At 44.9% G+C, this 27564-nt stretch overlaps 1 protein-coding gene across 1 annotated transcript in view; it reads left to right on the top strand.

The window, feature by feature from the left end:
• The window catches only part of LOC117057989 (collagen alpha-1(XV) chain-like), a 45503-nt gene extending 18759 nt beyond the window's left edge, over positions 1-26744 (top strand). Inside the window, exon 3 of the mRNA XM_033168828.1 lies at positions 25984-26744. Within this exon, the coding sequence (XP_033024719.1) occupies positions 25984-26744 (761 nt within the window). The remainder of the gene's footprint in view (positions 1-25983) is intronic.
• Positions 26745-27564: the final 820 nt, after the last annotated feature.

Here is a 27564-nt window from a genome sequence, read left to right as displayed (position 1 = left end):
CTTGTCAGTATCCTTCTTGAACTGTGGTGCCCAGAACTGGACACAATATAACATAATAAAATTGTAAAAGAGAGCTAGCAGTGGTGCTAAAACCACTCATTGAAAGGGAATTAACAGATCAAATCAAGGCAAGGACCTGGCAAAATAAAAACTTTACAATTTACTGAAAAGTCATCTAGGAAAGTCATCTAGCACCCCAAACAAGCAAACAAAGCAGGCCATGGAACATGGTGCGTGGGCAGGCTTACAGGGGAGAAGTTGTTCCTTCTAATAACCAGGACCAAATTGTTTAGGCCTATTAAAGGGACCCCTGACCATTAGGTCCAGTCGTGTCCGACTCTGGGGTTGCGGCGCTCATCTTGTGTTACTGGCCGAGGGAGCCGGCATACAGCTTCCGGGTCATGTGGCCAGCATGACAAAGCCGCTTCTGGTGAACCAGAGCAGCGCATGGAAACGCCGTTTACCTTCCCGCTGGAGTGGTACCTATTTATCTACTTGCCCTTTGGCGTGCTTTTGAACTGCTAGGTGGGCAGGAGCAGGGACCGAGCAACGGGAGCTCACCCCGTCGTAGGGATTTGAACCGCCAACCTTCTGATCAGCAAGCCCTGGGCTCTGTGGTTTAACCCACAGCGCCACCCGCATCCCATTAGGCCTATTACTTCCAGTTAAACTAATAACTGGCACTTTGAATTGAGCTCAGATGCCTATAACCAGAATGACACCCTGCACAGTTTGTGAACTCAACATGCCCAGTTACCTCCTGCCAGTCATGTATGGTGGTTTGATAACAGAAGCTCACCCCATCGCGGGGATTCGAACCGCCGACCTTCTGATCAGCAAGCCCTAGGCTCTGTAGTTTAACCCACAGTGCCACCACCGCATCCCCTCTTGCCATTACATGCCCTCAAATTTTCAGCAGCTGGAGTTTTGCACAAAACCAGATAGCAGGAATTTAAACAAACAGCAGGTGGGAAGAAAAGCCAAAAATGAAAATGCAACAAAGACAAAAACGATTTTATTTATTGCATTCACAGTATGTCCCATACCTTATCTAAGCAGCTCAAGGCACACCCACACTTATACCCTCACAAAAATCCTGTGAGGAAGGTCAGGTTGAGAAATAGTGAATGACCCAAAGTCACCGCTTTCGTTATCAAAAATCCAGTCTTCCTTCTCTCTGTCCCTTTCATAGAATTTAACTGCCCCATACACTTTTTACACCATTAGCTAGGAGATAGCAAGTCATGGTCAAAGTATCTCCCACATAGGAATGCTCTCAGCTTACAGGAAATGCCAGGAGGAGATTGGCTTCATTCCCATCTCTTGTCGCAGCTTTGCTGGGTTGTTGGCAAATGTGACTGGTCAAATCCCCCTCTGTGTATATGATAAATCTCAAGGATGTGATGCCCAAGGGATATGGCACATGTCCCCACTGGTGACCCCCCCCTTACCTGGCCAGCCCCCCACCTTTCAATTCACAGAGATGAAAAAAGATTTACGTTTCCTGTGTTCTGGCTCTCTCCCTTGAATTGCCTCGGATGACCCAGGATGCTTTGGATATCCGATGAAGATAATTTGTAAATTGCTTAGATGGGGAACATGTGTTTTCTTTCTTCTAAAGCCACTTCCACTTTCGTCCACTCTTATGCAAATTTAAATAAATATGTTCTTGTAATTTGGAACTCTGGAATTGGTTACGTGCTTCCTAGCAACAAGAACTAGTCTGTTTACATTGCCCAGTCAACTTGCTCATGCTCTGAGATTTCAAGGAGAGGTTCCGGGAATTGCCGTTTGGACTGTGCCTGCCTGGCACACGGCAGGAGTCTGGAAAATCATCCTGCCCCCTCTCAGGTCACTAGACAGTGCAGTGGAACAGTCTCCATTGGGAGGTGGTAGACACTCCTTCCTTGGTGGTTTTTCAGCAGAGGTTAGATGGCCACCTGCACAGGTTGCTTTAGCTGAGATTCCTGCATTGCAGGGGGTTGGACTAGATGACCCTTGGGGTCCCTTCCAACTCTACAATTCTATGATTCTACGATCTCGGTCCCATCCGGACCTAGGTAGGTTACAGTGGCAGGTGGTGACCACTGGACATGGTGGGCAGAGGTGTAGGAAGGTCAGGTGGTACCCGGTGCGGAAAATTTATTGTCACACACCCGCATTGATTCCCACCCCCCCTGCAAAAATGGTTTTACGTTATTTCATATTTTCTTACAAAGGAATAATAACAAGTAATAATAATAAAAAACTTTTATTTATATCCCGCCCTCCCCGGCCGAAGTCGGGCTCAGGGTGGCTAACATCAGATACATAACATTGGTATGAAATCAAACAATAATCAAATTACCTCCTAAAAAACATCTCAAAATCAAATTAAAGTCTAATTAGATGGCTTTCCACAGGGTTAGGGTTGGGAACAATAAGTGCTCCACTGAACTGAAATTTCAGCCTTCACGACATAGGAAAACAGCCAAGTGAACAGCTATTTTGGTGGAGGAGGGTCAAGATATTAACCGATATGCATGAAATTTCATATATAGCTATGTAATCCCTAGTATAGTAAGATAAGACCTTTGGAGCAGGATTTTTTAAAAAAGTTTTTTTTTACGAACCGCCCTAGCAGGGCAGTAATTGTTCCTTGATAATTTGTCACCCCCTCCATTACGGAACATGGGGTGGTCCGCCCCCTATGCCCCCCCTTGCTACGCCCCTGCTGGTGGGTGTCCTGAACGCACCTGGACCAACGAGGACAAGCTGCTAGATCTTTAATTATTTATTGGCAAAGCACTGAGTTACATTGGTTCCTTATGTGCAAGTGATATACAATGACATTCCCTACTAGCTAGCTCTCTAGGCAACCTATGGCTACAGACCTGTGGTGCCCTTTCAGACAGTTGGAGCGACAGCATAGAGCCCCACCCCCTGCCTCTTTAACCCCCCCCCCTTGTCTGATGCGTGCAAGTCCCCAACTCCTCTTCAATGGCAGCCCCTCCTTGAGTGTGGAAAGAATTGGGGGGGGGGAGCCAGGGGATTCCAAAGGAGCGTGTTGAGCTCCTAGCCACTCCTAGCCAGAGTGGAGAGGCATGATTTTGGGGCACCATACATTATGAAAACCTATATTCCCATACATAATGGCACATCTATAAAGCACGTTCTAATTCATTGATCTGTAGGTTATTCTAAACCTTTGGAACACGTGTTTTTGGGAATGAAATAAAGTTCCACTTTCCTCCAGGAAAGGTGTCTTTGCACTTTCCTTTCCTTGTCAGTCTCAATTAGTGCATCAATTTTGGGTATTCCTAGACAATGCTAAAACAAGACTGCCCACTTAGGGTAGTAGTAAATATGGAAAGTGATTTAATTAACAATATTAAAAAAAAAAACTTGTGCAGACACACAATATTGTTTAGTAGTCAGCATGAGAAATCCACTATAGGAAGGAGGTGGACTGTGGCATTACAGTCATTGGCCAATCGGCACTGAGCCCTTCCAGCTTCTGCTGTGAAAGTCCATGGAAACAGATTAACTGTAAAAAGGAATGAAAGGTAAAGGTACCCCTGACCATTCGGTCCAGTCACGGATGACTCTGGGGTTGCGCACTCATCTCGCTCTATAGGCCGAGGGAGCCGGCGTTTGTCCGCAGACAGCTTCCGGGTCATGTGGCCAGCATGACTAAGCCGCTTCTGGTCAACCGGAGCAGCGCAGGGAAACACCGTTTACCTTCCCGCCGGAGCGGTACCTATTTATCTACTTGCACTTCGACATGCTTTCGAACTGTTAGGTTGGCAGGAGCTGGAACCGAGCAGTGGGAGTTCACCCAGTCGCGGGGATTCGAACCGCCGACCTTCTGGTCGGCAAGCCCTAGGCTCTGTGGTTTAGACCACAGCGCCACCCGTGTCCCACGAGTAAAAAGGAATAGACAGCCTGATAAGAAGGCAGTGACTTCCAGCATGGAACAACTGTTGTATTTATGTCTATATGTATGCACAATGATTTTTTTGATAAAAAATTTTTTAATATAAATTCTCATTGAAGCACTTCCTTTTCCCCCTTTGGAATAAACAGCATATTTATTATCTTTTACACTTTGCTTAAGAATACAGTAAAGGTTTTGTTGGTGTCAGTTTGTGACAATTGTTGATTTCCCTCTATCACACATACGAGTGCTTGGTTATAACAATCAGTGCAAGGGGCTGGCCGTTTGCATGCTTGAATGTGGTTCATACAGTAACATGGTTTTTAGGATTCTGGAGCTTTTAAGATTGGCTCAGCAGGCAGAAGTTCAATGGCTGCATTTCCCCCTGCCATAAAGATATGGTAACACCTTCTGAATCCCTGCATGTTATGCAATTGTAAGAGGAACAGAACCGGAACCCCTGTAACACTGTCCTCTCCATTCCCATCCCAGGGAGCCAGTCAAGGAGAAGTAGGCGCAAGGGGACTTCCAGGGGAGGACAGACCATCAGCAGAGCTAGCTGCTTGGGCACCAGAGCGGCGCACGTGCTGTGCCCCCGGGGGCAGGGTGATCCACCATGGGGGCAGGCCGATCCGCCCAGGGGGGCCAATTGATGCGACGGCAATCCACCAGGGAGGCGATCGACATGCACGGCAGCTATCCACCCAGGGGGGATTTTGACACTCACCCCCAGGGATGACACCTGGGGCAGGCTGCCCACCTCTGCCACGCCTTCCTACGCGCCTGGGACAGACTGCCTTGGTGGTGGTTATTAATGGTAGTCAGACATAAGGTTTGGCTATCAAATCACTCTGGGATGAAGAGTGATCAAGGGAATAACCTCAACTGCTCTGATCAAAGCTGTTTTCTGCTGCCTGCGCCTGGGGCCAGCTAAAACAAGCTGGCGAGCCGAGGAACTGACACTGTGTCCAGGGTTGAGTCCACATGGGAATGTGACTAGAGATGTCATCTAAGAATGCCGGCAGCTACCCCACCACAACCCTCTCCAGCACCTTCCCTATGAGGGAAGTTTATTTGGTTGAGAGGTATTCTGAACCAAAGGGTTCAAGGCTAGTTTCTTTAGAAGCTGCGGTACCACAGCCTCTTTCAAGAGGACAGGGACTCCCCCCTCACACGGTCAAGCATATAGTTGTAAGCAGCTTGTCCACAGCTGCATAAACTGAAACCGAGTCCACAGCACATCCCAGACTGTGGCAATGGGTGCTTTGACTGCAACAAATGTGGATTCAAGCTCCCTCCAAAGTCAAGCAACTTTTATCTTCAAAATGTGCAGCCAGCTGGTCACATCAGGTTCTGCCACAATGGGAATCTATAACCTTTAGATCATCCAAATTAACTCTGCTAGCAGGCTACTTGAAATATACTCTTTATTGCAGCTTGTAAAACAGTGATTTAATTGCCCCCCAAACCTCAGGCTTTTATATACATTATTTACACAATGGGTCCCGTTTGATTGGTTGATTCTGCTTCCCTCTTGGAGCCTGATTGGTCTTTTCCTGCAGGCCAATCAGTTGTTGCAATATAGGATCCTACCAGTCTAATAGGCTGATTAACTTCTTCCTGGAGACTGATTGGTCTTCTCCTGCAAGCCAATCAGTTGTTGCATTCTAGGATCCTACCTGCCTATTGTTCTAGGATCCAAGCTTAGTACATAACACTACTAGAGGGTGCAATGCCTACTGCAAAATGCATCTCCTTTGCTGCTGATTACGTCCACTAGCCAGCGTCTGGTCAGCTTCAGAGACCCTTGTGCCACTTAAGCTCTAGTTCTCAGCTGCTTTGCTTCCTGGCACACAGCTCTGCAGAATAACAAGAAGCTACTCAGACTCTGCAACCCTGGAGAGGACATTTGGCAGTGGTCATGTCAACCACCCATCTCCTCTCTGATGACACTGAGCTCTGTTTCTCTATTGCATCTGAATCAGGTGTGCAGTGAAAGACCTAAAACTTGGACTGGAAGAGGGATGGGGCAATAAGCTGAAGCTAGATTCCAACAAGACCCTAGCCCTATGAGTGGGTGACTGGGTCTAGGAATTGGAACGGCAAAAGGTTCCTGCTTTTAAGGGAGATGCGGCAAGGCTTCACTCAGTTTAAATTATTCAAGGAAGCAAAAGGCTGTTTCTTTTTGTACTAGCTGCGACCTCCTTTTAAATAGTACTTGAAAATAATATCAAATTACACCTTTATAATGCTAAGATAATAAAAGCTTTCCTGAAAGGTTTCCTAACAAAAGCCTTGAAAGTCTGCAAAGGAAGCCAGCAAGGCAGCTTCCTAAATGGTTATTTGTTAAATAGACAGACAAAGAATCTTTGTATAAAGGGTTACTGGGTGAAAGACCCTTCTGGAAGACTGGTCTGTCTGCTCCTGCAATAATAATCAGAATAGCTAACAATTTCTTGCAGACATTTTTTTTTTTTTGGTCTGGAGTCATTGTGCTTAAACACAGAGTCCACTATATCCGCTCCAAACGCTACACATGCTTTGTTGCGGGAGCTCATCCATTACAGAATGCTACTTAATCATCGCCAGTGTTTCAATATCATGTCTAACAAGCAAAAGGTTTAAGGTTTTGGATTTGACTTACAAGGCTGTAAACAACTCGGGTCTAAGACACCTGAGGGAATCACCAGGGTACTCCGACAAGGCTATTAGGCCTATTATTATACTATACTATACTATACTATACTATACTATACTATACTATACTACAGTGGTACCTCGGGTTACAGACGCTTCAGGATACAGACTCCGCTAACCCAGAAATAACGCTTCAGGTTAAGAACTTTGCTTCAGGATAAGAACAGAAATCGTGCTGTGGCGGCGCAGCGGCAGCGGGAGGTCCCATTAGCTAAAGTGGTACCTCAGGTTAAGAACAGTTTCAGGTTAAGAACGGACCTCCGGAATGAATTAAGTGGTCAGGGGTCCCTTTACCTTTACTAATGGCAAAAGAACACCAAGAACCAAATGCTCCCAGAAGGTTTCATTCTGTTCAGTCCATTGAAAGTTGCTTTAGCATCCACATGAAGGGCTTATTCACATTTAAAATTAAGTTTGATTCAACAAAAATTGATGTTTTGGGTATATTGGAAGCCACAGCTCCTCTATAGTCTGTGGTTGGTTCGTTCAGAGAGATGGAAGCAAAACAACACTTTAAAGACCATACGCCCAGAATTTCCCAGACATATATGGAATACAGTGGCACCTTGGTTTACAACCATAATCTCTTCCAGAGGTCCGTTTGTAAACCAAAACGGGTTGTAACCCAAGGCGCACTTTCGCCAATGGGGCCTCCCAAAAAATTTGTCCGTAATCCCAAAAAAAAGAGAAAAGGGTTGCAATCCAAAAAAAAGGTTGCAAACAGGGACACGCACTTCCGGGTTTGATGTGTTTGTAATCCAAAACGTACGCAAACCAAGGTACCACTGTACTGCAGTCAGAAGAAATTTCCGGGTGAAAATCTCTTAAAATGTCTGGGAAAATCCGGACGTATGGCAACCCATGTCAGCTCAACAACTTTTCTGTCCGGATTTTCACTGTTTGAAATATGGAAACCCTAGATAGTACCTGATAACCGTATTATAATGCCATATGAGATCTCCCTCATAATGCTCCTGTCTTGGAAAAAGCGCTTCATGGCCACACAGGTTGGATGCTTATAGAACTGTAAAGATGCATGACTGCAGTACCAGCAACAGCTCTGAAAAGTATAAGCACCCTGATTCAATGATACTTTCTTTTCAATTACAGAAACTGTATCCTGTCTGCTTCTTATTTAGTTATTGCCTTTAATTACATTTTCATTCTGCTTTGTTACACTCTCATAACTGCATGACTTCCTTTCTTGTGTCCCTGTCCCGCCCAAGCTGGAGCAGTTAACAGAGGAGCATATCTGTGCTCTTGTCAGATCTCTGGCTTGTGCCGGAGGCTATCTTAGCTGATGTGTTTGTTGGACTGCAGTGTATTCTTCTTTCCCAGCTGTCAGCTGGAAAAGGCATGAGTGGGAACAGTGTGGGTGGAAATTTGTGTGAACAGATATCATCTTGCAAGTCGCAGAAGAAGAATCAGCCAGGCCAGATACTGAATGGTCAGTACAACACTATGAATTCCACACCACATGTCACAAATCACGCTTTCTATATTAAAACCCAATTTTGCAATATTTTAATTAAACAAGCCATAACTAAAAGAAGTTGCTCACAACGTATTTTCTAACTTTCAGAAGAAGAAAAAAACCACACACACGAATACATGTTGGTTCCAGCAGACATTATCCTATATGGCTGCATCATCTCAATGATCACTGTGTCCATTTCCATGGTACTTTAGTTCTATGTCTGTTGTCACGGTAACAGTTGTGGCATCCTCTTCTTTCAAGCTAGGATTCCATTCCAGCAATGCATTTTCTTTTTCTTTTTTAAAGGAATTTATTGGTATTTCCACACAAAACAACAAATAAAAAACATACATTCTACATAAAATACAAACACACCACAAAATACAAATAACAATCAAATAAAACTAATACATACCTATCACCCCACAGCAATGCATTTTCTGTCAGGCATTCTGCAACAAGAAACTAGATTACTACTGCTGCCAGTTGGGAGGGTTTGACTATAACATTTGTTAGGGTCAAACTATGCACCATGTATCTCTAGGCTGATGCTCCCTATATTTTAAAAGCAGATTTAGGGTGAGGAGAACGTGTCACCACCCCCAAATTCCCCCCCCCATATGACATTTCCATGTATTGGGGCTCTGTGAGTGGGGATTTGGAGTGGAGAACAGCAGCTGGGAAAGGGTTAAGCACCCTGTTTCTCTTCTCCCACTCACTCAGTAGACTTTTCAAATGGCTAAGCCCACCAAGCTCTAGGCACCCCTCACTTATGGTTGCCCAACTGAGGTCAGCTAAAGTCAGATCAGACCAGGGTGGAGGTGAACCTGGGTTCTTGTTTCAGTTGCGATTTTGTGTGCACATATTTTTGTATTTCTTTCTTATGTAAACCACCTGGGGATTACTTTTATTAGATGACATTATAAAAATAGCTGCACTAAATAGCTAAATAGCAGATATACTGATAAAACACTTTCTTTGCAGTATAATGTTATTTGCAAGCTTTATCTTTGAACGCGGCAGTCACAAGATGTAGCTCTGGCTAACAGAAACGTTCCTATAACTTAATCAGCTGGCAATCTCCTGCTGTTGGCACTGGGACTCCTGCTGGCTATTGCTCATTCTGCAGACAAGAGATAGCACATGATGCACAGCTGTGGACTGCCTGGCCGCATCTGTCAGCTAAGTGCAGGCAGCGGGGGGGGGGGGCAGGGGAGCACACTGCTTGGTCTGTTTGGAGCGTAGCCGGCTTCTTGAGGAAGTCAGAGCGGCAGCTCAGAAGAACACACATTCAGTGAAACAAGATGAAAAGTCCCATGCCAAAGTCAACTAGAAGTTAAATCTGTGATGTAGGCAAGCTGGGGAAGGAGGGGGATCTTTCTTTCTTTTTTTAAATTTTGCATATAGGAACAAACATAAAATCAGTTGCAGTTTCCCTCCTGTGCTCCCCCCCAGCAACCCCAACTATGTCCTGCTATGGATGCCACTGAAAGGGGAAAAGGGGAAGCTTCTCCTTTTCCGCGGCTTTTTTTCGGTGCGAGGGGTGAGGGGCGGGCTAGCGAGGAGGGGGCATCACGCTTGTCCTTGGCCCACCCCCTGCCGAAAAAACCGCTGGGAGGGGGGGGAAAGGGAAGCAGAGCAGGCGCTTTCAAGCGCCTGCTTTGCCTCCCCCTTTCCCCCTTCCAGCGGCTTTTTTTCTGTGCGAGGGATGGGCCAGCGAGGAGGGGGTGTCATGCCAGCGACAAGTATGACGCCCCCTCCTCGCTGGCCCGCCCCTCACGCCGAAAAATAGCCGCTGGAAGGGGGGAAAGGCGACATGCCCCCGTTCGGGGCCCGCCCAGCGAGGCGGGGTGGGAGGGAGCGGCCAAAGTGTCACCCCCCCTCCCCTGGAACCAGTGACGGGCCACCCCCGCCCCCCCTGCTACGCCCCTGCCTGCTGTATAAAATAAAACATTAATTCAATAGCTGCCGATTTAAAAAGTTTCGTTCCACAGGTTCCTGTGTGTCTCGGGTGGTTTATACGGCATGTTCTCTCTTTGCTGCAAAAGAAATAAAAGTAGGCCATGTTTTGTAAAAGTTTTGTAGATGCTTACATTGTCTTCTTTCTCATACCTTTTCTGTCAACTTTCCCATCAAAAACAAGTCCCAAACATAAGCAGCATAACAAGCGTCATATAAGTTCGTATTCAACGCCCTGGAGCATAGCAGCAGGAAGAGGTGCTGCAGCTATAAGATGCAAAATTAAGTCTCTGTCCCCAAGATCTTGTGCTTCATCTGTAAATATTGAAAGTAGTGTCATTTTGGGATCTAAAGTAATTGATTGAGATGTAATTTGTTCCATTTCCTGAAATATCTGCAACCTAGAGTTTTTAATCCGTGAGCATTCCCATCGAGGAGGAGCTGACTTTTCATAGCATGGCAGACGGAGGCCAATAAGAAGAGAAGTCCCTTGGGAAGGAAATGGGGTTTGACTTCACGGGACGGATTGTTCTTTTTCTTGTGGCTCCCTTCTATACTTTGCTTTTATCCCATCCCTTCTCCAAGGATCTCGAGATAAATATGCGGACTTTCCTGGACTGAATTACAGCCGGGTTTTATCCTCTGCCCATAAGGAACAATGGAAAAGGTCCCAGAGAAGGGCTTTTACAGAGCAGCTTTTGGGCATGAATATTTTGCCTGTAATCGCCCAGGGTAGGCAAAAATGGCCACTTACCTAGTTCCTGGATGGGTAGCAGTTGTGGCCCGTCATTGCAGGCCCTCAGCTCCACAGAGCAAAGGCCTCCCCATTGTGTTGGGGAATTTGTGGGATGTAAACACATGGCAGCCAAACACAACATTGCTAGAGTGGACATGAAGGTAACTCAGTCGTCCAGGTGTAACTTCCTGCTTCCTGGACTGAGTTAACTTCCTCTGACCAGAAGTAGGCCTAGGTGTGGTCTTACCTGGGAACAAGATCCCAGGGTTCATTCACCATTTTCTCTTGGTCTGTTCAAGATGCAACAAGATGTTCTCCTGGCTCTCAGCCAAGAGAACAAAGGAAGCTACTTTTCCCTATGGAAGTAGCAACCACATGTAAATATCTTTTACTAAGCAAGCCTGCCATTCTGAGAAACGCTGTGTAACTCAGGAAGTAATGTAAGTAAACTCTTTTTATTCATTTAAGATATATTGTGTCGTGTGCAGCCTTTTAAGAGGGATATAGGGGAATTATACCAGGAATATATATTTCTTATAGAGGCTTTAACCAAGCCTGTGTGTGTTTTAAAAGGGAATGAAACTCTGCTAAGTTTGGAGCTTGTTAATTCAAGAGGGGGTGAGATATATGAAGTAATATATCATCATCCACACTCCTAAAACATTCCCACAGAATTCCCCTGGCCAGTCACAAAGAGAAAACAGGATAGCCCACCATCCCCTAGAATTTCAAATTGTCCAATTAGGGGACCAGAGGGCCTGACACACTCAGGTGCTCTACACCTGAGCTACAGCCCTCCACCTTAAGTTCTCCTGCTTCTCTTAAAAAATAATAATTCTCTATTGTATCTCACCTAGACTGTCACTGCTATTAGAACCAGTGTGATCAGTGGGGCTGCTTGGAAAGCCCCAAGCATTATAGCTTTGGCCGCCTCGTCCTTTTCCTTATCCTTCCAGTGGGGAAAGCAGCTTATTCCAAGCACATCCTTGTTGCAGAGGGTCCAGAGGGCTTCACAGCTTCCATGGGGGACTGGCGGTGTGGACCCAAGCTTTCTCCAGCTAGCTCCCACTCTCAGCTTTTCCCCAATGGCTCACTGGTTTTATTCAGGCAGCTCACTGGGTCCCAGTCTGCCCTAAAGTTGCCCTGCAGCTAAACCTCAGATCCATCTCCTTTATTCCAAGGACAGTGGCTCTGGGATATCCTGAGAGCGAAACAGCTTCCATTGGGGCTAGCTAGCTCCCTGTCAGCTATGTCTTCTAACAAAACCAGTTCAGATAATGCAATATGAACGTCACAAGATAATTTTAGAGTCTGGTATCTTAGATGGGAAAGTACTTGTCTGTATTGGGGTTGTCTAGTTTATATACTTTTAATTAGCAATTTGAAAATACTTGAGATAGCTCTTCTGGGGACTTGGCTAAATCTGTTCCATTCTTTATGGAAAGAATTTGCCGTATAGTCCTGCTCTTTGTTGAATGGTTAAGCTAATAGCTTTCTGAATTTACTTCCCCCATTCTGCTGTCTCCTGCTTCGCAAAAGTAATTTTCCAATAAATTTTGTTTCATTGAGCTGTTTATGTATATAGCTAATGGAATAGTTTCCAGATGCACGTTTTCAAGACTACTTAATTTTTTTCTAAAGACTCTTTCCTGATTTTTGTCCCATACCTTTTTATAATGGGTGTCACAGAATCAGCTGATCTCTGAAAAAAGTATTTACTTCAAAATGTTTGCTGCTGATACTTCTGGAATAAGATTGATATAAAAATTAAGCATCTTAATTATATAAGGATTAAGTGGTTTTCTCAGGATGGCAGAAGTCATGTGTGCTGTGTCCCATTGGTGTAGCCTTCTTCTGATAGGAAATGCTCTACGGAGGAGGGACAAAAAATGGGGGGGGGGGTCGTCCAAGGATGGGGAGTGAGAAATGTCCTTATTTTCATCTGAGGAATGTTGGAGGGTATGCATTGGGTTCATCACAACAAGACTTTCAAATCAGGAAGGAGGTTTTGAAAAAAGTAGTTAAAAGAGCAGCAATTTTGCTGTGTGAACTATTTTTCTGTCCAGCAGAGGACAGAAGACGAATGAGAGACGCCTTAAGCAACAAATGTTAGGAAGTACAGTAGATATTCAAGGAAAGGTTGACCCAAAGATGATCTCACCCTGCAATCTGCTACTTAATCATTAAAAGTGTTTTGTGCTATTGAAATCCTTCAGCAATATCCATTTCCGCAGGCTAGAAAAGCCTCTTTGTCCCTTAGAGTGGCTGTGTGCTCTGATTTGAAGAGGGCAGGCCTACAGTATATTGGGAGGGATGCCAGAGGACAGTTCTATATTTGAAGGAATCCTCTCTTTATCGAGCTATCCAAGTCCAGTTTAAAGATAACCCTGAGATGGGAAAGGGAGGCCCTGGTGTTGGCCATCAGTGGGGAGCAACAGTCTCAGCAGGTACACACTGCAGAAGGTCACCTGGCCACAGTTCCTGTACTATGATGTGACATACTTTTCCCATTCAAATTACGGTATTTGTTTTAAAACTTGCCTCTAAGCATATAAATTGACACCCACAAATTTTATGCAAATCCATGTGATCTTTTGACTTCTTTTTTAGTGATGCAACTTCCTCTTTTAAGGGGTTTGCTGCAGTGAGCTACTGGAATTCCCCATTCATCAGATTTCAATTTCTGTTCACTGGGATTTCCAGAAATTAAATCTCTGAGAGGTGTGAGGAGGGGGGCAAAGTAAAGATATATTTTGGGGAGGAATAAATAATAAAATTATTATAATTATATTATTATTGTTATTGTTTGCATTTAAAAAACCTCATGTGGCATAGAATCAAAACAACTGAAAAATGAAAGTATCAATACAGACCTGCAGGAGTGGATAGAGAGCATGTATCCTGTCTAGAAAATGACCAAATCACACAATACATGTCAAATTATATATAGATAACAAAACCATAGAGAGGAATGAGATGTAGGAGTACAACTGAAGTTCATTAAAATCATAAACCATAAAGCAAATGATAAGTCTTAGTTTCTCCCCTGCTCACTCGATGCTGCTGCAAAAGGTGTTCTGCAGGGACAATGTCCCATATATTGCTATACTAAGTCATTTTTACGGTGTTTTTTGAGATTTCCATTGCATGGTGATAACCAGCCTCACAGGCACTAGTAGCAGAACAAAACAGGTGGTGTGGTTTGTTTTTTTGCAGAATATATGGGTTATATGTATGATTAATGTATGATAGATGAGAGTTAAGGCTGTGGTTGTCTCTGAAGGGGAATGGTTGCATACTCACTGAAATACATACATATTTGAAATATAGATGACCTAGCTCTGAAGCAGAGCTAAAAGATTAACCTGTGTGGGTGTTAGAAAAGGTCAGGCTAAATTTAAAACAAGCCAGGTAGCAACATCAGTTAAAGCTTTGATCATACACAAGCCATTCCCAACCACTGTGAAGGCCCTTTGCGTGGACAGGTGGAGTCCCCCAAACCCCAGGCGACCCCTGAGCGGAATAATGACACAAGACAACGTGCTATGGGATTAAAATTGGCCACAACTTTATTAAGATTCAGATGTAGGGAGACCTTGGCTCAGGCATTGGGCGTTTATCCTTCCCAGCCCCCAGCCGGGGATCTGGGAAACTTCAGGGATGTGTGGGGTATCCAGAATGTGTGGGGATTGGGCTGGCTCTGGAGAACATATGTTCAAGCAGAGAGCCCGCCCCCCATTCGCCATCGCTGGAGGAGGAGGGCAATGACAACTTCTTGGCGTATGGTCAATGCCTCCCCCCAATACCCCTTTAATGGGGAACCCTGGTATCACCACCGCACTGGTGGCAGGGGGTCACCACCCCACCCCCATTTAGGAAGATGACTAAAGGATTCCGCCCAAGGCCTGAAACTGACAAAGTTGTGACATTTTGCTACGGGAAAGGTGAAACCTGCCAATGCAGGGAAATTCCTTTCTGGCCCTTCAACACACAGCAGTGCCTGGATACCTGTAGAGAAGAGTTTAACTTGCAAAATTAAGAGTTAATTGAGGGAGTGGAGGGTGGGAGTAGCTCTGGAGCCCAACTGCCGTTTCCCAGGTAAGCTACGCCTTCTGTTGTGTGGGCTGGGTGGTCCCTCCCCTTACCTGGCCAATCCCCCTGGCAACACCTCCCCCAGGCAGGATAGGGCGCTGGCTGAGGTAGGCAGAGACCACAGGTATCCAGCTTGGGGAAGGCGACGCCAGCCCGAACTGGCAGGGGCCGCTCTGGGATCCAAGGGGGCTGCGGGTGACTACACAAAAGTCGTTCCCCATTTAATGTGGGGAATGGTCATTGCAGCTGAAGCCTCTGCTGGGCCACCCTTACGGTAAGCAGCTGACCAGAAAAAGGACAAAATAACTGGCTTTTGGTTTGTTTTGGAGTCAGTTGCCAGAAAAGTCCTCGACGTCCAACTAATTATTTGTAATCAGTTATCTAGGATGCTGGGGGAGGGGCAGAAGTAATTGAATTTGCATTTAAATGTGAACTTCCCAAATCCACACTTCTGAGAACCAAAGCACAGCAATATTCCCAAACTTCCACTTCCCCAAATTTAGCAGTACAGTTCCCCAGCCAAGTATTGGGTACAAAAATTCATATAATGAGGTAACGTGTCCCATGAAATGCTTATATTAGTGCAACTAACAATCAAAAAAAGCATTATTTTAGGGGAAACGTTTGTAAGCAAAATTGCATATAAAAAGTGTATATCAGAAGAAAATTGCACGAAAATGCTAATAAATTTTCATGAGAACTCTTTTTAATAAGTTGCAAATTGGTGTGGAAATGTGGAGAACGGATGTTAAGATGGGAAGAAATGAGAGAAACCAAAATGGACATATTCTCCCATCCCTAGTTATATCCCTTAGGATCGTGCTGGTCTCTGCCTACACACCTGCTACAAATCACTGGGGTCTCCCCTCTGGCTCAGCCCTCAGCCCTCTATTCCTAGATTTTTAGAATTAACTGCTGATACCCCTAAGCATTGTCTCCTTTATTATTACACCACGTGTTCAAGGTTTGCACCTCAGCATTCTAAAGAGGTTCCAGGTACAGGGGCGTAGCAAGGGGGGCTGGGGGGCAGGCTGCCTCGTGTTCCATAATGGAGGGGGTGACAAATTATCTAGGAACATTTTTTTTATTTTTTATTTTTTGAAAATGCCTTATCTTACTATACTAGGGATTATATAGCTATATATGAAATTTCATGCATATCGGTTAATATCTTGACCCTCCTCCACCAAAATAGCTGTTCACTTGGCTGTTTTCCTATGTCGTGAAGGCTGAAATTTCAGTTCAGAGAACACTTTACTGTTCCCAACCCTAACCCTGTGGAAAGCCATCTAATTAGACTTTAATTTGATTTTGAGATGTTTTTAGGAGGTAATTTAATTATTGTTTGATTTTATACCAATGTTATGTATCTGATGTTAGCCACCCTGAGCCCAACTTCGGCCGGGGAGGGTGGGATATAAATAAAAGTTTTTTAATTATTACTTGTTATTATTCCTTTGTAAGAAAATATGAAATAACGTAAAACCATTTTTGCAGGGGGGGAATCAATGGGGGGGGGGTTGACAAGAAATTTTCCACATTGGGTACCACCTGACCGTCCCATGCCTTCAGGGGGGAGGGACAATTTTTTTGTTGCCCCCGGGTACCAATTTACCTTGCTACGCCCCTGTCCAGGTACACCTGCAGCCAGAAATTGTGTGTTTCCTGAATTGTGACCTTACTTTTGGAAGAGGTTTCTCTTGTCTTTGCAGCTCAGTTCTTTCCTACAGGGGGTCGGTGATAGACTTTGGGGTCTAAACTTTCAGCGGCAACCTGTGCAACACCAAAATTTGGCACCCCAGGTTCTCATGCTCCATTCTAAATCATAGTTGTGTCCCCCCCAGAAGTGCCCCCGAAACTCTGTGCCCAGGGTGACTGAACCGGTTGCGCTGCCCTATATCCACCTCTGAGGGGGCACCTACTTCATATCATGCTGTGCTGAAAATGTACAGAAGCCCTGAAAATTCTGGCTAACAGCTTGGCTTTTATTATATTAACCTAATGTTCCTGATTTGTACAGTTTGCTAACAGTCGTTGGTTAGCAAAGTCATTCCAGAAAGCTCTGGCAATCAGCCCTTCCTCTACTTGGAACGTTCCGGGACACTTGGCATGGAATTACTTCCACAGATTATGGGAAAACTTCACTTTTTAAAAAGTAGGTCACATCTGCAATGTGAAGGAGTGCTCTGACGAGAGCATTGAAGCCATAGATGAGGAACTTGGCACCATGCAGAGTAATTCGGAGAAAGAGCTTTGAATGATCTTTACTTGCATTCTCCCAGACCATGTTCTTGCACAGTTCCTAGTAATTTTAAAGGTCTTGTGCCCTTGAAATGAACAGCTCTACCAAAGGAACCATTTTCTTTTTTCTTTCTCTCTTTGAGGGATGGCTCTTGCCCTATTAGGAATTCATAGCCTAGTGCAAGGGTCCCCAAACTATACGGCCCAATCGCCTTCTAAATGCAGCCCGCGGATGGTCCGGGAATCACTGTTTTTACAAGAGTAGAATGTGTGCTTTTATTTAAAATGCATCTCTGGGTTATTTGTGGGGCATAGGAATTCACTCTTATTTTTCCCCCAAAAATATATTCTGGCCCCCCACAAGGTCTGAGGGATAGTGGACTGGCCCCCTGCTGAAAAAGTTTGCTGGCCCCTGGCCTAGTGTTTGTGTGCCAAGGCCTCGCTCAAAGTTGTGGCGATTGCTACCAAGAAGGCGAAAACCAAATGGCTGGTGCCAATTTGCCAAGTGGAAAAATTCCTACTCGGCCCCAACGATATGGCGGCTGACAAGTGTCCATAGCAAGGTCATATCAGAGCAAAGCTTTAAAAGAGGGTGGGTAGGTTGACAGACTGGCCAAAAAGGGCGAGAGAGAGGGTCCTGGCTGGCCACGCTGCGGTTAAATCTTCCACGCCCATGCCCTCTCTCAGTGCTGACTGGTCAGCATGGCCGTGATGGGTGTGGCCCCGCCCAGCACCGGCGATGCGGCTGGGATGACACAGAAGGGGGCATCAACTCTCTGCTCCCCTGGCCGGATCACTGTTGAGTCCTGGCTGCCCGGCTGCAACGCCGCCCACCGGAAAAAGTGAGCAGACTTCTGCTGTGCTGTCCTTGGGAGAGCAACATGGGTAAAAGGAGGTTTAGTGTGGGTGGGGGCAAGCCTGGTCAGGCGCCCGTGGCGCAGACAGTGGGTGGCTGTGCCCCTTTCCAGGCAAAAGAATTGGGGTTGCCCTATCAGCCAGTCCATGGGCCTGCAGAGGCAGCTACAAAATGTCAGGCCGAAAAAATTAACCTATGCTGCCAATACTCGTGGTAAATCAGTATACAATAAGCAGCACAAAAACGGCGCACACAAATCTACCAAACCATTCCATGTACAGTATTGAATTCTATATTGGTAGTCCAATCAAAAAGAGAGCAATGCAAAAAGTCAAACAAAGAAGCCACAAACAGAAAACTCATTCAAGTTGGTACAACAGGACAATTTCAGTCTTTAAATGTCTTTAGCCAGGCTCCTGTAGATATAGATGACAATAGGTCCAATCAGATGATACGCACAGATGTTGATAGATGGAAACAAGTCCAATCAGATGGAATATTGAAGATGTGACACACACAAATTTGACAGGCTGCCGGCGTTTGTCCCCTGTTTCACCCATGGACAATTTTGGGCTTCTTCAGTAAATTCTTTCCCAGGATTTACTGTATATACATACCGGTACATACAAATTTACATGTTATATCTCATCTAAACTAGAACATCTAGTCTTCTTCAAAATATTCTTTCTCAGAGATTTGGTACATTTGCAAATTTTCAACTTCATATGAATATTTTGAAGAAGAAGACTAGATGTCCTAGTTTAGATGAGATATAACATGTAAATTTGTATGTATGTATATACAGTAAATCCTGGGAAAGAATCCTGGGAAAGAATTTACTGAAGAAGCCCAAAATTGTCCATGGGCGAGGGGAAAGTGAACTTGGGAGGATTGGGGGGGGGGGAGTAAGACACAGGTGTTTGGACTATTTAGGAATTCCCATACCCCCCCCCCCCCCCGCGTTTTCTACGTGATTGGGGCAGGTCCGTTTGTTTAAACCCTCATAGCATTTCAGTTTGGGTCCACTGCTATTGTGTGCCACTGGGCTTTGATTCTTGTCCCACAAAGATTTCAAAACTGAAGCTTTCAGGGCTTTGGAGGAGGGAGAGATTTTTGGGAGTGTCTTGATCTGCAACCATAAAACGACATTTTATCGTGCTTGGTGGACATGTAAAAAGACTAAAAAAAAATATTGGATACAAATACATACATTGATACAGCAGATTTTAAAGGTTAATATTCAATTGAAGCCAGAATGCTTTAATTTAGGGTTAATGGGTACACAATTGAAAAAGGATTAAAGGTGATTACCCCAGTGTATGATCACAGCGGTGAGACTGCTATATGCACGAAGATGAAAAGATACAGCTGATAAAACTATTGGACTTGACTACTTTTAAAAATCTTTACTAAAAATACAATTTTTTAAAAAAGATAGCAAAGTTAACGTGTTTAATTAGAGAAAAATCATTACTGACATTCATTAAGCACTGGAAATTTCTTATAGACTTTTTATGTGAAAGAGAAAATGAACTTGTAGTATCTGGATTTGAAGAATGAATAAAATACTGTTTTATAGAAGATAGAATGGTTGGATCTTAATGAGTGAATGCTATACCTGTATTTGGCTGCAGGACAGAGAGCCGGAAGGCCTTTTATCATCATTTAATTTTCTTCAGTTTTTTTTTTTCTTCTCTCTTTGCTTTTTGGCTTTCATTCACCTTTGTTGTTTTTGTTGTTCAGTCGTTCAGTCGTGTCCGACTCTTCGTGACCCCATGGACCAGAGCACGCCAGGCACGCCTATATTTCACTGCTTCCCGCAGTCTGGCCAAACTCATGTTAGTAGCTTCGAGAACACTGTCCAACCATCTCATCCTCTGTCGTCCCCTTCTCCTTGTGCCCTCCATCTTTCCCAACATCAGGGTCTTTTCCAGGGAGTCTTCTCTTCTCATGAGGTGGCCAAAGTACTGGAGCCTCAACTTCAGGATCTGTCCTTCTAGTGAGCACTCAGGGCTGATTTCTTTGAGAATGGATAGGTTTGATCTTCTTGCAGTCCATGGGACTCTCAAGAGTCTCCCCCAGCACCGTAATTCAAAAGCATCAATTCTTCAGTGATCAGTCTTCTTTATGGTCCAGCTCTCACTTCCATACATTACTACTGGGAAAACCATAGCTTTAACTATACGGACCTTTGAGGGCAAGGTGGTGTCTCTGCTTTTTAAGATGCTGTCTAGGTTTGTCATTGCTTTTCTTCCAAGAAGCAGGCGTGTTCTAATTTCGTGACTGCTGTCACCATCTGCAGTGATCGTGGAACCCAAGAAAGTGAAATCTCTCACTGTCTCCATTTCTTCCCCTTCTATTTGCCAGGAGGTGATGGGACCAGTGGCCATGATCTTAGTTTTTTTATGTTTCAGTATATTATAAAAAGATACTTTGTAATTGGTACCGTATTTTCCGGCGTATAAGACTGCTGGGTGTATAAGACGACCCCCAACTTTTCCAGTTAAAATACAGAGTTTGAGACCGCAGATTCTCCAACCGGCGTATAAGACGACCCCCGACTTTTGAGAAGATTTTCCTGGGTTAAAAAGTAGTCTTACACGCCAGAATATACAGTATGTATTTCTGTATATCTTTGAATAAGTATCAATAACTCTTTCGATATATACAGTGGACACTCGGGTTGCTAAAGCGTTTTGCATCTGCGCACGCACGCCACGCAATTCAGCGCTTCTGCACATGCACAAAGCGTGATTTAGTGTCTTTGCGCATGCGCGAGAGCTGAAACCCAGATGTAACCCATTCCGTAACCCGAGGTATGACTGTATTTGACAAAAAGATATGTAACCATAAAACAAATAGCATGCTCATTTGGATGCCTTTTCCTGCTTTCCCCAAAACTATGAATTATTACGGGTGGGAAGAAAGAAGAACGCAGGTCAGGGTTAGAGCAGAATGTTTAGGAGCAAATCTCACTCACGCCTTAACGCTGCTGTGATAAGAGTCAGAAAAATAAATCTATATCCATATATTCATGTCTCACAGAAGCCCTTATCAAATGCACCTGATAAAGATTACACCCCTGGTTCTTCTGAGTTTAATGTGAACATTACTTCCTAATTCCTTATGTGTGCCTGAACCTACCATGGAGAGACTTAACACGTGATGGAATTCCCTGAAACTGCTTAGGAGGCAAAGATTTGGGATCAGGGAGGGAGGCAGACTGGCCCCCTTTACTGCGATTGGCAAACACAAAAGACTCCTCCTAATACTGGCTGGCAAACCCTTCATTTCCATGAGAAAGGAAATCGCTAACTAACAGGCTTTGCAGAAGGATGAAGGCTTGTTAGAATCATTTAAGAGGAGCAGTGGGATTTGGAGAAGGGCAACCCCTCCACCCTGTCCTTCCATCGAAAAGCTGATACACCACCGAGAACAACATGGAGCTTCTTTTAAAACAAGCAGAAGGATGAAGTTGCTTCTTTTCACTCTCGACAGGCCACTTGTAGATGTTGAAGCAGAAAGGAGTTTTGACCCTTTGTTGTGCTGGCTTTGAAACAGAAGATGCTTGCTAAACTTGCCTGGCTATTTCTCCTAATGCCATGTGGCCTGGTCCAAGGTCAATGGTGGTGGCAACGGCTGTGGGGCTCTCCTGGGACAGCTATTTCACCTTTGCCAGTGACTGCCAGTCCTGTTACTTCTCCCAAGCCAAGGATATATTCAACCAGTCGCTTGGCAGTTTCAGCAGCACGGGATACTCCTGGCATGGCGTCACGTGTTGCTGGTGTACCTTCCAAACCTACCTTAGCTACTGGAAAAATAGCCGTGCATTTCCCTAGGAAAACAGCTATGGAATTAGATCTGGAGTACAGAACAGCGGAGAAAATAAATATGTGGAAACAGAAGAAAGCAGCAGGTACATTAGCTGTAAAATAAGAGCTTGCCCCAGCAAAGTGGACTGCTGGTTTTCTTGTGATCAGCGGAGAGAGACCTTGATTCCAATTTCTGATCAGCTGTTGGGTGGTCTTGTGTAGGTTATTATTTCTCAGGGCTCGTCCACACTTCTGCTTGCCCCACTGATCTCCCCCTCCCAGAGAAACACGCTGCTTATTTACCACTAAATCAAAATAAACATCCATTGGTTTTCCTGCGGGTTGACGTTTGTTCCGATTCAGCAGTAAAGAGCAGTTTTTCCTGGGGAAAGTGGCAGGACAAACGGAAAACCACCCAGACCCGTGCTTTCTAGGGACAGGAGAAGTGGAATTATGGGCAAGCCCTCACCATCAGTCGCTCTTTTGTGAGATTGGAATAATAAGTTGCCTTTCTATTCAGCAGGTTTATTATGCAAATTAATTGCAATGAATGTTATTACCTACCTTAAGCCTTAGGGATAGGGTCGTATACAAAGCATGGGTGGAATTGTGGAGGAGGCTGGTTAGGACCACTCACGGCTTAGAAAAGACTGGCACAGTAGGCCAAACTATGTGTATTATGCTGAGAGGTCCATGGTTGGTCTGTCGATTCATCCCCCCCCCAAACACATGATGATGCTAATTTGATTGAGGTTTAGCCTAGCAATGAGGCAAAGCATACTTGCAATTTTGCCAGTCATTTGTAAGTGGCAAAATTTGGGGAGGTATTTTAGCAAAGCTTTTAAGGGGGTTAACTTTTTGAAGGTGGGGAGAATAATTTGCCTTGCTCTTGGTGTCTGCCGTGTGTGCCTGGTGCAATGACATCATGTAGCACAGTTCCCAAGAGAATTCTGGAGGGGAAATGACAGTGCTCCCTCCCCCCCCCCCCGGGCACTGAAGGGTATGCAGTACTGGCACCTTTCCCCCCAAAGTTAAAAGTGTGGCACTCACTGTAACAACTTCATGGTGAGTGCCAGCACATTCCCCCCCCCTTGAAATAAAGCTCTGGGGGCCAAGGGAGGTAGTTTCAGATGACCTACACCCAAATTCAAAAGCTCTCCTTTCAGAAGCCTTAATTTTTCTACTATGGAGCAATCAGCAGCTTTGAAGGATTGATTAAAATGATGAAAAATGGCATGATGGCACTCTAACTTCATTGAGGTGGGGTGGGGGGGGCTCACCACTCCCACAATTAAATTTAGTATGTCTTAATGTTCCTACGGCTACATTTCATTTGTTTAAAAGTTGGAAGATTAATTATTGATTTCTCTGCATAATTTGTATGATGGCTATAATGACCCTGTTTAGAGCATTTTGTTTGTAAACCTCTTAGAGGTTTTCTGTTGATTGAGCAGTATATAAATTTTGATAATAATAAGTTATTCATCTGACTGGGTTGCCCCAGCCGCTCTGGGTGGCTTCCAACAAATTCAAAACATTAAGCACAGTAGAACATCAAACAGTGAAAGCTTCCCGATACAGGGCTGCCTTCCGATGACGGGATGGCGTTCCACAGGGAGGGTGCTACCACCGAGAAGGTCCTCTGCCTGGTTCCCTGTAATCTCACCTCTCACAACGAGGGAACCACCATAAGGCCTTGGATCTCAGTGTACAAAATACATTAAAACAACAACAACAACCACCTTCTCATTCAGGAATAATGACACACTAATGAAAAATTGCACATTGTTTAATTACGGGGATTGCATGTGTCAGTAATTCAGCTTGGGACCAGAATACTTGATGGAAATTCTTTCCATATATATATATATATTCCCTAATATTGCGTTCTGCTGGGGAGGCACCTCTTAAAGTACCTTCTGTGCGTTATGTGCCAATGAAGGAAATACTTCTCTTTTGTTGTTATATTAATTTATTTGAGAAAAATGCTGGTATTCTCCATGACCTTATCAGATTCATATTTATTAATTTATGGCATTATGATGAGGTGTTATTGGTATCACTGGGGCACCTTCAAAAAAGTGCAGCTACGTTACTCCTTACAGGCATTCAATTATTTTTAAATCAAACCACAATAAAAGAGAGCGTGCAAAGTACTACCAGCTAAATAAAACAGTTCAAAATACATGAAATAAACCCGTCTGTCTAATTAGTGGGATTTATGAAGAGAATTCCAGAAACTTAATACACTCCGAGGATGAAATCTTTCCATTTTGTCTTTTCCCTTACAGTCTATACTTTCATTTTTCCCCCCTTGCTTCATTTCAAACTATGTAGACAAGCTGGATTATGTGTTCCAAAGGATTAATATAAAGCTGTTCTATAATGGAGGGGATTAGACTGCACTTTCCTCTGTGTAATTTAAACAAAAGGAAACCTTGTAAAGATTGCGCTGCCAGCCCATACATTCAGTATTAGCAACAGATTTTGTCTAGCCCTTCCCTCACACCAGCTGAGCTTGTGTTTCATTTCTACTCTTTGAGTCATTCCAGATAACCCCAAATCTCCTGGTCGCCCTGATTTTGTACTAGGTTTGTCAGTGCAAAAGAGTTCTTTGAAAAACACAAATGCAATATGCAATCAGGTTTCCCCAATTTTTGGAAGGGACAGCCTGAGAGTGTTTGGAGCCAGCGGTTCTCCCACCTCTCTGTTGAATGAAGGGAAATGAGGGTGTTTCTAAGGAAGAGGGAGAGCCTGTGGTCTGAGGGAAGAGGTCAGTGCACCAAGCTATGTGCCAGAAATGCTGTAACTTCACAGCAGAACTACTTGCCTTGGAGCACGGTTTTGAGACCGTGATCAATGCTTGGTGCACACTGCAATACAGCAAGGGTGGAACTACAGCGGGACCTTGTTTCTCAAACTTAATCCGTTCCAGAAGTCCGTTCCAAAACCAAAGCGTTCCAAAACCAAGGCGCGCTTTCCCATATAAAGTAATGCAAAACGGATTAATCCGTTCCAGACTTTTAAAAACAACCCCTAAAACAGCAATTTAACATGAATCTAACGAGACCATTGATCCATAAAATGAAAGCAATAATCAATGTACTGTACTATAAAATAAATAAAACAGTATTGTAGATGATAAAAATTAAAATTACTTCTTTTCTTACCTGCACTGATGATAGTCATTGTTTGGATGGGGGGCTTTTATCCATTTCCGCAGTCACACCATCAATCAATCAATCAATCAATCAGTAGCTTAACTGGGATCCACACAGTCCCAAAAACAAATTAACTGAAAAGGCCTCAAAACAAAAAACGCAAAATAAATAGCACCAAATATAAGCTCCAAATATCACCTTAGAACACTGCAATCGGAAATGGAAGGCTTGAATTATAAAGGGGGGGGCGCAAATTAGCAGCATAACAGGAAACACGGGGGGGGGGGGCTCAAAACAGAGCATATTCGGCTTCCGAAAAAAAGTTCGAAAACCGGAAACACTCACTTCCGGTTTTGCAGTGTTCGGGTTCCAAGTGGTTCGTGAACTAAGCTGTTCAAAAACCAAGGTAGATGTGTCAGATGGAATGTGCAGCAAAGAAATGGCAGGTGGGGGGAGGGTGCTTCTGTGACTGATCTGCTCTGTAGATCAGCTGTCTCCCCCACCCCCACTCTTGATGCCCAGAGAAGAGAAAGAATGGGTTAAGCACACACACTTGCTGGTTCTCTGCTACTCATTACCCCCCCCTGCTATTTTGCAAGGGGAGCTGTGGGTGCCCAGGTCCCCAGGGAAGAATGAAAACCAATGCAGAAGCAAAAGGCAAAAAAACAACAACAGAAGCTCAGTACCAATGGTCTACGTCTAAAGTTACGTGACATTTAACAGTATAAAAAATGTCCATTGCTTAACCGTCTGAGTTCCTTTTCTCTCACTGGTCAGGAGAATTTGGGAAGGTTGGAAAAATTGGATGGAATCCTGACTGCATGCTCTTACTAATAAAAGGAACTAGACCCTTAAAGAGAAAGGAAGCTGAGAATTCAGTGAAGGTGCCTGAAACATCCCTGGAGAGGTCACATCCCAGCTGCCCTTTCCCCCTATCCTGGCTACAACTCTTGCTTGCACTCCCTGAGTCTAGAGCATTTGTTTAGATGGATGCACCACAGGCCTTAGGATAAATACTTTTTGTTTTGTGTTGCAGAAAGAGGGTCAAAGGAGCACCTTGATCTCACCGAACTAATAGGAGTCCCACTGCCACCTTCTGTCTCCTTCATTACCGGTTATGGAGGGTTTCCAGCATACAGTTTTGGACCAGAGGCAAACATTGGCCGCCTGACAAGGACTCTGATACCTCAACCGTTCTACAGAGATTTTGCTATCGCCGTCACCGTCAAACCAAACAGCGACCGTGGAGGTGTCTTGTTCGCTGTAACGGATGCCTTCCAGAAGACAATTTACCTGGGAGCCAGACTATCGCCTGTGGATGACAGCACTCAGAGAATAATTATGTACTACACTGAACCAGGTTCTCACATATCCCGAGAAGCTGCTTCGTTTAAAGTCCCAGTGATGACCAACAAATGGAACCGCTTTACAATAGCCGTACAGGGCAATGACATTACATTGTTTATGGACTGCGAGGAATATCACAGGGTGCAGTTTCAGAGATCAGACCAGCCCCTGCTCTTTGAATCGAGCTCAGGAATATTTGTTGGCAACGCTGGAGCGACGGGACTGGAAAGATTCACTGTAAGTACACCATGTAGTAAATGCGTGGATTATTCTGCAGCTAGTCTATCACAGCGGTTCTGCAGGAGAGAGGTTTGGTCCGTGGCTTTCGGGGCCAGCCCAAGACATGCCCAAGGGAAAGGGCAAGATGGCAGCACCGCCACCCCATTCCACATACAGAAGCTGACTGTACTGGCACTGGTATTGGGACAGCTTCATCCGCTGCACCAATAGGCAGCAAGCCAGCTTGGCACACAAAGCTCTGCCTGCTCCCTGCTTCTCAGCATCTGTTCCCTCGGGCAGCTGTCTCATTCTGCCTAATGGTAGGGCTGGCCCTGGTGGTTCTTGAGACAAGGAGAATTGATACTGGCACCTGGAAGGCCAACTTCCCCGCCGGCATACCGGGCTCCCCTTCCCCAACCCGCCCCCACCCCCACGGGCGGGCGGGTGGGCGGGAGGGCTGCAAGCCGGACGCCCTCGCCTCCTGGAGCCCCAGCTTGCAGCCCGCCCGCCCGCCGGTGCGCGAGCGCCTGCCCGCCCCTCATCCCTTGCCCGCCGGCGCGTGAGCGCCCGCTCCAACGCCACGCCCCTCATTCCCCGCTCGCCCACCCCCCCCTCCCGAGGGGCGGCCAGCGCGGGAGGGAGGCGGGCGGAGAGGCAGCAGGCCGGGGGCGCCGAGGGATCACTGCACCACGGCGGCCGATCCCTCTAAGACAGCCCTGTACTAAGGGTGTGTCTGTGGGGGAGAGAATCCTAGCAGGAGATGGAGGGTCTGCATTTTTAAGTGAACTGACCTAATTTCCATGTACCATACTGATAGATGGATCAGAAGACCATTATCCCTTCTGTTTCACACTTCCCTGAACTTTGCTCAAAAACACACCCAAATGCATTTTAAAATGGTTTTTATATATATATATAATATGTTTAGAAAGGAATATACTGAGATTTAACTATTTTATGATAAAATAGGTATTTTCAAATTTTCATATGGACTTTTATTTTTAAAAAAACAGTTGCACATTAGTGAAGAAATGAGATGGAACTTAATTAT

Source organism: Lacerta agilis, chromosome 14, assembly GCF_009819535.1.
Source record: "Lacerta agilis isolate rLacAgi1 chromosome 14, rLacAgi1.pri, whole genome shotgun sequence".
Lineage (NCBI taxonomy): Eukaryota > Metazoa > Chordata > Lepidosauria > Squamata > Lacertidae > Lacerta > Lacerta agilis.
Note: the sequence above shows the minus strand (reverse complement) of the source record. Positions and strands in the feature narration are given on the sequence as shown.